Source organism: Argopecten irradians, chromosome 3 (genome assembly GCF_041381155.1).
Source record: "Argopecten irradians isolate NY chromosome 3, Ai_NY, whole genome shotgun sequence".
Lineage (NCBI taxonomy): Eukaryota > Metazoa > Mollusca > Bivalvia > Pectinida > Pectinidae > Argopecten > Argopecten irradians.
This window is the reverse complement of record NC_091136.1, coordinates 35,362,542-35,373,280: the sequence shown is the minus strand read 5'-3', so window position 1 is coordinate 35,373,280 and position 10,739 is coordinate 35,362,542. Positions and strand designations below refer to the sequence as shown.

At 34.6% G+C, this 10,739-nt stretch overlaps 1 protein-coding gene across 1 annotated transcript; it reads left to right on the top strand.

Moving 5' to 3' along the window:
• The first annotated feature begins 546 nt into the window (after nucleotides 1-546).
• On the top strand, nucleotides 547-9,571 carry LOC138318378 (ATP-binding cassette sub-family C member 10-like). The gene is made up of 17 exons (XM_069260690.1): nucleotides 547-604; nucleotides 2,448-3,524; nucleotides 3,637-3,864; nucleotides 4,068-4,230; nucleotides 4,373-4,539; nucleotides 4,663-4,914; nucleotides 5,034-5,132; nucleotides 5,264-5,453; nucleotides 5,578-5,802; nucleotides 5,972-6,092; nucleotides 6,217-6,403; nucleotides 6,548-6,763; nucleotides 7,008-7,135; nucleotides 7,263-7,432; nucleotides 7,563-7,720; nucleotides 7,845-8,098; nucleotides 8,296-9,571. Exons 1-17 carry the CDS (start codon nucleotides 602-604, stop codon nucleotides 8,774-8,776), a joined length of 4,119 nt encoding a protein of 1,372 aa, XP_069116791.1. The 5' UTR covers nucleotides 547-601; the 3' UTR covers nucleotides 8,777-9,571.
• Nucleotides 9,572-10,739: the final 1,168 nt, after the last annotated feature.

The following is a 10,739-nucleotide window of genomic DNA, read 5'->3' as shown; positions in this document are numbered from 1 at the left end:
AATATTGTAAATCCAAATTTAAAATCTATTACAAAGGTACAATATAGATGTGTGTTGAGAACTATCAAAGTTCCTATCGTTAATGAAACAATGTACCAGTGTCCCGGACAAGTAAAAATGTTTTGGATTTTAATTGGTCATAGATTTGTAAAAGAACCTCTACCTTAGTTTGAGTGCTACAAAATGTTAACAAAACTAAATCCTACATTCGCAGCTTTTATCACAAATTATTAAATTGAAAGACAGTTTCGTTTATTTTTTAATTTGAAATCTCTCTATTACAAGGAACGTCGTCATTTTGACAATGATGGACGTTTCATTAATACGTATACGTAATTTCTTATTACGTGAAACGTAAAAGCGTGAATCTCTCGTTGTTTAGTAAGTGTCAAATTGATAACGACTGGTTATCAGGTTACATACTATTTCACCATCAGCTGTAACAATGGTTTTACCACAAACCGTAATCACGTGGTACCCTACACTCCTGTCTTTATTCTTGTATTATATATATACATGTATACCATCTCATTCATAAACTGATCAATTTTCACTACACCAAGCAGAGGTGACATCGTTAAGGAACATTAACTGATCCTTGATGGTAAGGTTACGTTCTAATAAAGACGTAAATATTGTCGCGTTAAACATTTTGTAGTAATTAAATCCTTACGATACCTCCACCTAGTGTTATTGACTTCAAATGTGTTGGTTTATTATCATTTGTTGATGTACATTTCCTCTACGAAGAGACAAAAAGTTAAACAGAATAATTAAAATTTTGTTTTATTTTTTGATTATGTTGAAGCTTCAGCTTGACAACGAATCGCGTGATGCAAACAATGCTTGCATTTAGAATAGGTTACTGAAGGTTTTGAACTGTTGAGATAAATATTCAAACTGAAACTCGTGTAGATTTAACATATAGCAATGTTAATGTGAAATGCGATATAGGAAATAAAACTATAGTTATATATCCTATCTATTATGTGAACCAACTTTGAACATAAGCATAACCGAAGGTATATATATCCTTCAAACATTTATTGCAAATAAAATCGTGATATACAAAGTCAGATGTCTTTAACTCTTAAGGCAATTACGGGGTTTCGAGATCCCAAAACGACGTGGGTAAAGTGCAATTTACCGTCGATTAGTCCCACCTTCCGGTAATTATGACGTCGACCTTTGACGTGATTTTTGTGATGTCATAATCACCGGAAGTTGGGACTAATCGACGGTAAATTGTACTTTACCCACGTCGTTTTGGGATCTCGAAACCTCCGTAATGTCTATACATCACGCATGATATTTTTAAAGAATAGCTAAGGGATTCGCATGAGGATACATATTGAGGAAAACTACAAAATCTCGCAGAAGTTACCCATCATATAAATAGGTGTATAAATATTCATGAGCCGCTAACGTAACATATTCACATATGCACATATTCAACATATTTCTTTTATTTGTTTTTTATTATACGACACAAATATTTGCTTATTTCTATCAATAAAAGACAAATTATCGATGAAAATGACTCACAGTGCATATTAGACCCCATGTGTACAGTAAGTGTGTATGGTATAATCACTAACGGCTATAGGAAGTATTTACCTGTATTATTTGAATTCATAATCATTTTTAGCTCGATGTCCAGGCTTCCCCGGGAAATACCCAGGAAAGCTTGACCAGTACTCTCACCAACAGTCGATAACAATACAAGTAAACAGTTACCTCGTGTACAACCTACGCGGTATTTAAATCACTATTGATATACCACGAGTCGTTCAGGTGTTCATTCTATTTATAGTCACAGTAACTACGTCACACAGCCTTAAGCCCATACCATGACGGTCTATGATATGTATTTTTAGTCGAAATAGATTCCCCTTGTTCGAAAAATTCCGGAATTTCTATCAGTAAATGGTATATAATATAATGTTGATCTTAGGTCTGACCATTCTGCTCAGCAGAGTTAGACACATAAACAACTTGTATAGACCTTATCCTGAAATATAAGGTTGACAGAGAAAACCTTCATTTGTAGACATTGCCGGTAAGTTTATTAAATAAATACAAGGAATTTGGTGTTAAATTTAGTACCGAAAATTGTTATTTTCTTAAACACATGCGTGGTTTAATTTTAATTCCATTAGAACTATAACTATGGTTAATTCCTATTATTCTTAGTTGTTATTGTGTAAAATAAAATTGTATATTTACGCAATAATACAGAAAATATGGATTTTTGTTTTGTTCATTATTGTATATTTACTCTCTTTATGGTGATATATTGTTCTGTTTTTTTTGGTTTTTTTTTAACTTTCTTATAATTCTTTTAAAGTTCATATCAACTCATTATTCCACGGCCTATAATGATAAAATGTTTTCAGTTCATTAATTAGAAAAAAATTATCTATGATAATGGCTAATTTTATTTTCAGATGACAGATATGGAGTACACGATATTGAGACCCTTGTGTATAAAAGAAAACAACGTAAATGACAACATCACGTGGAATGGAGAAGTTAATTCCACACTATTACCAGACTACATTTCCCTGGATCCAAAGACGGTAGCCACATTGGAGACATATGACTTTGAAATGCCAAGCGCTGTCAATATCCTGATGACAATCATCACTTTGATCGTTGTCGCTCTTTTATCAAGGAAAATAACAACAAGCAAACAAGATGCTCAAAAGAAACAACGGCAACATGATTCGGATGATTGCCCAGTTAATGAGGACGAGGTATCATTGTTATCAAAAATTACTTATTATTGGGTCCATCCGCTCCTGCAGAAGGGGAATAAAGCAGCCAGTCTTTCGTCTGACGACATGTTTCATTTACCAAAAAGTTTGAATGTAAAGAAAGTACAAGAAGACTTTTCTAAACGATTTCAACAGGAAGAGGAACTCGGCACAAACAAGACAAAAACTACATTACTTCAGGCGTTACTCAAAGCCTACGGACTACAATTCTTTCTGTATTGTGGAATCCTAGAGTTGATAGCACAACTGATCAACTTCACTGGCCCAATATCTCTGGGTTTATTGATTGCCTTCTTCGAAAACGGTGATGAAGAATCACACATTGGCTATCGATATGCATTTCTATTGTTCTTGTCAAGTTTTGGTAAAGCTCTTTTTGAAAGTAGGTTTCACTTTATACGCATGCATACCTTTTTCATGGTGAGAATTTCAATAATGACATCAATATATAAGAAAGCCATACAGGTAAGCACAGTATCATTATCGAAATTCAGCACTGGCGAGATTGTGAATTTTCTTGGAACTGACACTGATCGAATGATGGGCTTTTGTCATTGCTTCCACGCCCTGTGGAGTCTTCCTTTTGAAACCGTGATATGCATGTATATCCTGTATCAACTGGTTGGAGTTGCTATGATTGGAGGTCTCGCCGTCGCTTTGGTGCTCGTCCCTATCAACAAGATCGTATCGACGAAACAGATAGCTCTTGGAAAAGTGCTTATGGACGAGAAAGACAAAAGAACGAAGGTAAGAAGATTTTTGCTCTCACATATTTTTTTATCATCGAATATTTTATTTTTTGTAAGTATTGCTTTGAAATCTTATTTGTTGGTTCAATAATGAACTTATTATCTTACAGTTGATGAATGAAGTGCTCGGTGGAATCAAGATAATCAAGCTTTACACCTGGGAGGATCACTTCCAGAAGATGATTGAGAAACTTCGTGATGCTGAGTTAAAGATCATCAAACAGAGGAAGATTCTTGGAGCCATTACTGGATATTTGTGGACTCTGACCCCTATCTTTATGACTGTTCTAACATTCAGCGCCTATTCTATGATGGGGAATACCCTCACCGCTGCTAAGGTACAATGAAACCATATTAATTTAAACACTTGTTAAATTAGATTTTCGAAAATCGTAAAGTTGTGCCTTCTGTATACTGAGAGACTATGTTTATAAAAACCGAAAATTATGTGTACTTGATTGTTTTAATTTTTGAAATCTCAGCTGATGTTTCTTTTTTTATCTAAACTCTTACTCTTAATAAATATGTTAATCTATTTCAGATGTTTGCTAGTCTAGCACTGTTTCTAAAGCTCCTAGGATCACTCAATCATTTACCATGGGTGGTTAACGGCATAACTGAAGCCGTCATTTCCCTTGGAAGGATTGAGAAGTTTGTGGCACTGAACAATATTGACCTCAAAAGTTACTACGCAAAAATGGAAGGTAAAATATTTGTTTCAAATCTGTATGTATGAAGTATATGAACCTATAGAAAACAATTTCAATAGATATCAAGCTCATTGTTATATGGTAAAATGTTCCTTTGAAGTGTGAAATGAAATTATGGTATCTTTCAACTTTTCAGAAGAGATGGAAAACAAAAACGTGATATCAGTAAATACAGGGAAGTTTGCCTGGGAAGGCGAGAAGTTACAAAGTGTTGAGAAAACGGAAAAGACGACAGATTCTGGGGATACTGTAACTGCTTTAGGATCTCTTTGTCTTCGTGATATTACTGTCGACATCAAACAAGTAAGTAGTCCGTGATTATCTACATAAACACTATAAAGAATAAATATGTCTGAGTTAAATAAGGTCAAAGTGGAATACGATGTTATTTATGTAATGATCTCATGTCGTTTATTTGTGTGATAGGGGCAATTCATAGGGGTGATTGGCAAAGTTGGTTCTGGGAAAAGCTCCTTGCTGAACGCCATACTTGCTGAGATGTCTCGAAAAGATGGCGAAATATCCGTGTCTAATCTCAAGAATAGGTTTGCTCTGGCGGATCAGGAACCTTGGATACAACAAGCGACAGTACGAGATAACGTCACATTTGGTAGTCCTTTCAACGCCAGGAAATACGCCGATGTTCTTGATGCTGCATCTCTCAAGAAAGACATTGAGGTTAGTAAAACACTAAGTTACTACTGCATTGACTATAAATAATTGTCTTATTTTGTTCTCTATGTAAACGATTCATCAACTGAGTTACTAAGTTACTCATTACTTATTCATTTTTGCAGATGCTACCAGCTGGCGACAAAACCGAAGTTGGTGAAAATGGCGTGACATTAAGTGGAGGTCAAAAGGCCAGATTAGCCTTAGCTAGGGCTCTATACCAAGTAACAACTTAGATCATTTTTGTAGGAGATACATTTGAATATTCGTGGGAACGAACTCCAAATTTTCAAATATTTGTTCGAATCGTTATGACTGATTTACTAATGGTCACCTATGTTTACCTTTTTCCCAGGATAAGGATGTGTATCTCCTTGACGACCCTCTAGCAGCGGTAGACGCCCATGTGGCACAACATATGTATGACAACTGCATAATGGGATTGCTGAAAAATAAAACAAGAATCTTATGCACACACCACACGAGTTTCTTTGGAGAAGCCGATCTTGTCATCGTCATGGAGGATGGAGTCATCTCCAAAATGGGTAAGTCATATGTAATCCGTGAACATTTCCTATGTAGACTGAATATCGTCATTCAATTTTAACTACCATTGTTTCCTTAGAGCTTAAACGACAATGATTAATGTTTATCTTATACTTTCCTTAGGTCCACCATCTAAGGTACTTACCGATATCAAATTCGCCGAGCGAAAATCATCGAAGAAGGAAAACGTTGAAGTAGAGCACATTGACAGCAGTGACAGTGATGGTAAACTAGGAGATGAAACCAAGGCAACAGGAGAGGTGAAGTTAGGAGTGTACAAAGCGTACCTCGCAGCGATTAGTACCTGGCTTGCAATCACCATGGTTCTGTCCATTGTCTTTATGAGAGGTAAGCTTAAACTGTGCAGATAACAGTACGTACCTTACAAAACCCGTTAATCCATCAATTAATGCTACAATTATTTCTGATATGCTGCTTGAAGATAACATCATTTAAAAGTATTGCAATTACATTTTTATGATATATTGTATTTTTATAAAATCTATATCTATTTCAGTGTCGATGGTAGCGAAAGATTGGTGGCTGACGCATTGGGTGTCTAGTGTTAACACTGATGGTATCAATTCTTCTTCCTCTGGATACCAATGTTACTATGACAACATGTCAACTCCGGCCAGGTAAGAATCTGATACAATAAAGAATAAACATGACAATAATAAAACCTTTATCACCTTTTATCACTATAAATTTGTTATACTACTATGATGATAAAACTACATTGTATGTTTATCTTAATTACAGTTTGAACGAACGTTACGACTCAACCCAGACTTCAGGACAATCCAGTCTCGTCTACTACATGGTGGTCTACGCATGTCTCTCCGCTGTCTATTCTCTCTTCTCTCTGGCCAGGGAGATTCTCTTTGGCCACAGTGGAATGAATATAGCAAAGACTATGCACAGGAGTCTACTAAATACCATGCTTAAGGTAAGGCATATGTAGTTATTAAGATAATGAAACTCTTTTCTGCTTCTCGTAGCATGGTTTAAATATTGTATTTTTTGAAGCGAATTATTTGGCAAGTAATTATCTTTTATTGAATTAACAATATTTTTTATTATCTCTTTATAGGCGCCAATGTCGTTCTATGACGTCACTCCCGTTGGACGAATCCTTAACCGATTTTCATCAGACATGGGAACCATCGACGACTCAATCAGTCACATGGTCATGGTGGTTCTTAGTCAGTTGTGCGAAGTTGTTGGCACTCTTGTCATGGTGTGTTACGGAATGCCTTGGTTCATTGCTATCATCATACCCGTTGGTTCCATCTACTTTAGACTACAGGTAAATGGATTTATGTGATTATTTCGGTAATATCATATTTCGCTTAGAACAACATTCACATAAACATTGTTTATAAGTTTCATTGATGATATTCTAATCTACAAACTATTCAAAATCTTAGTTTTCGTTCTTCTTTCTTTCTCCTTCGTGTAGATTTTAAAAAAAATCCAATCTTTTGAAGTAAAAGTGCTTAGCTTTATTGAATATCAGAATAATTAAGTTTGGTCATATTCAACTTTTTCAGGAAAAATATCGTCATACATCTCGTGAAGTCCGACGGATATCGAGTCTAAACCGTTCACCAATCTTTTCCCAATTTTCGGAGACAGTATCAGGATTGGTCACCATTAGAGCTTTCCGAGAATCCGAGAGGTAATGTTTATATAACTACATAAAAATGAAACAATAAACGATAAAAAATTCAAATATTTTATTTTACATTAACCATTAAAAGCATTGGAAATATTTATTGGATATTTCATTCTCTTTTTTGTTACAGATTCACTGACAAGCACATAAATCGCCTTGACAACTGGTTAAAAACAAATTATACATCACACAATATTGGAATGTGGCTTTGGATCCGTACGCAGATGTTTGGAATCGTCATGGTGACTGGAATAGCTACAATGGCTGTAATACAACACAATTTGTATGGCATTGATCCGGGTAAGGATCTCTGTACTCTTCTCTTTGTATTTTTATATATTCTGATGTTCAATCGTATAAATAACAAATTAAAACAAAATAATTACTTATCGTTAACGACATTTTTATTTAGATGTACTTAATATTACAGGAGTTGTCGGACTTGCTATATCCTATATACTCTCACTGTCTGGACTTTTGAATGGAATGGTCAACTGTGTGACGGAAACAGAGAAACAGATGGTCAGTGTTGAGAGGGTCCAGCAGTATGTAGAGGAAACCCCCAGCGAGAAATGGGAAGGTCAACAGGTATGTATTTTGGATTTAGGAAATAAACATACAAATAGAAAAAATGAAAGTATATGTTCCATCAGCATATTTATTAACTTTATTACACAAAAATAATTCACAATTCATCATTTTTATGTTACAGTCGTCCCCCGCCTGGCTATCTGCAGGCGTGATCAGCAATACCGATGTCTTCATGAAATACCGAGATGGATTACCTAATGTCCTCAAAGGTCTCACGTTCAGTACAAGGCCTGCAGAAAAGGTGGGAATCGTGGGGCGGACTGGTTCCGGGAAGTCCAGTCTCTTCCAGACGTTGTTCCGTACTGTAGAGATAAGTTCTGGAGACATTACAATTGACGGAGTGAACATACAACAACAGAATCTGAAGGATGTCAGGTAACTGTCACTGGCAAATATAAAAATAAAACCATATTCTGTTTATGATTGCAAAGCAGTGAAAATAGTGAGATAGCATATATCAATATCTTAATGCATGATCGTGATTTATAACTACTTGAGCATTGCATGTTTATTCATAAAGATTTATTGTGGCGTTTCCGTTAGTTTTTAACTTTTTTTTTTTTAATTTTCAGGAGACATTTGGCAGTGATTCCCCGTCCTACAGTGACGACATTTGGCAGTGATTCCCCGTCCTACAGTGACGAAGAACTTTGGGGTATTCTGGACAGATGTCATCTCCGTGTACCCGTCGATAGATTGGGTGGACTCCAGGGAGAAGTAGGAGAGAAGGGGCGACAGTTTTCGGTCGGCCAGAAACAACTCATGTGTCTGGCTAGGGCTCTTCTTACTAAAGCAAAGGTGTTGTGTATCGACGAAGCTACGGCCAGTGTAGATCTGGAGACAGACAAATTGATACAGGAAACAATTCGTCAGGAGTTTGTCAACAGTACGGTGTTGACCATTGCCCATCGTATCAACACCATAATGGACAGTGACAGAGTGTTGGTGATGGACCAGGGTCAGGTGGCCGAACTGGACTCTCCCGAAAATCTTCTCAAAAACTCTCAATCTCAATTCTACCAATTAGTACACGGTAAACAGCCAGAGAAGTAGAATGGATGTGGCATATAAATGTTTTCAAGAATTATAGTTTATTATAACATTCAGATACGTGCAATACGTTTCCGTTTTGGTTGAGAGAAAAAAAACTAAGGTAATCTCGCAATCTTACTTAGGAATCTCTATTAACCCATATACTTTCTTCTGTTCAATGTGCTCATTGTTCTATATTCTGAAAATGATGACAAAATATTAGTTTTTGGAATATCACCATGTATCACAAATTGCAGTTTATATGATGTTACTTTTAAGATAATTTTTGTCTTTTTAAATTTATTTCTATATATTGTATGAATAATGTATTTCTCATTTAGTTCACACTATAGTGTTAACATATTACTGAAGTTTCAAATTTAAATATTTCAAAAAGTTAATACCTTTATAATCCTTTATTAGGCAATACAAAAAGACATTACATGGATAATTGAATATTTTTATGTTTACCTCATTTAGTCATGCTATTGTTTTGTAATATATTTCTATTGTTATAAGACGGGTAGAATGAATTGACATGACATACAAATTTGTAGCATTTGGTAATACTTTTATTTTTTTTTATACAAATGTTAATCTATATTTTGAGTGAGCTTTATTTTGAGTTCCTACAAAATAATGAACGTCACATGTATAGTTGTTCATGAGTGAAAATTAGTCATTGTATATATAAGTGATAGGCAATCATAAGAGAATCAATGAACAAGAATATCTGAAAGGAGTGAAGTGTGCTAGAAACGATCTAGTTTTAAAATTGGTGCTTTGTGTTTTCACAATAAAAAGTTATTTTTAAAATATTGGTTTTGATTCTTCATTGCTGTGGTTTAAAACATATTATTTTACATGCTTAGATAGAGTAATCATAGGAATCAAGTAAGCTAGCCATCGTAATATATAAAACAGTTTAATAAATAAGTAGTTAAAATATTGCTATCTCAAAACTGACTCTTTATGATTCCTCGAGTCATTGACCCGTGTTAAAGAAAGAATTGAAACTACAATATTGTAAATCCAAATTTAAAATATTACAAAGGTACAATATAGATGTGTGTTGAGAACTATCAAAGTTCCTATCGTTAATGAAACAATGTACAAATGTCCCGGACAAGTAAAAATGTTTTGGATTTTAATTGGTCATAGATTTGTAAAAGAACCTCTACCTTAGTTTGAGTGCTACAAAATGTTAACAAAACTAAATCCTACATTCGCAGCTTTTATCACAAATTATTAAATTGAAAGACAGTTTCGTTTATTTTCTAATTTGAAATCTCTCTATTACAAGGAACGTCGTCATTTTGACAATGATGGATTTTTCAGTAAAAGAGAGATACGTTTCATTAATACGTATACGTAATTTCTTATTACGTGAAACGTAAAAGCGTGAATCTCTCGTTGTTTAGTAAGTGTCAAATTGATAACGACTGGTTATCAGGTTACATACTATTTCACCATCAGCTGTAACAATGGTTTTACCACAAACCGTAATCACGTGGTACCCTACACTCCTGTCTTTATTCCTGTATTATATATATACATGTATACCATCTCATTCATAAACTGATCAATTTTCACTACACCAAGCAGAGGTGACATCGTTAAGGAACATTAACTGATCCTTGATGGTAAGGTTACGTTCTAATAAATAAATATTGTCGCGTTAAACATTTTGTAGTAATTAAATCCTTACGATACCTCCACCTAGTGTTATTGACTTCAAATGTGTTGGTTTATTATCATTTGTTGATGTACATTTCCTCTACGAAGAGACAAAAAGTTAAACAGAATAATTAAAATTTTGTTTTATTTTTTGATTATGTTGAAGCTTCAGCTTGACAACGAATCGCGTGATGCAAACAATGCTTGCAGTTAGAATAGGTTACTGAAGGTTTTGAACTGTTGAGATAAATATTCAAACTGAAACTCGTGTAGATTTAAGATATAGCAATGTTAATGTGAAATGCGA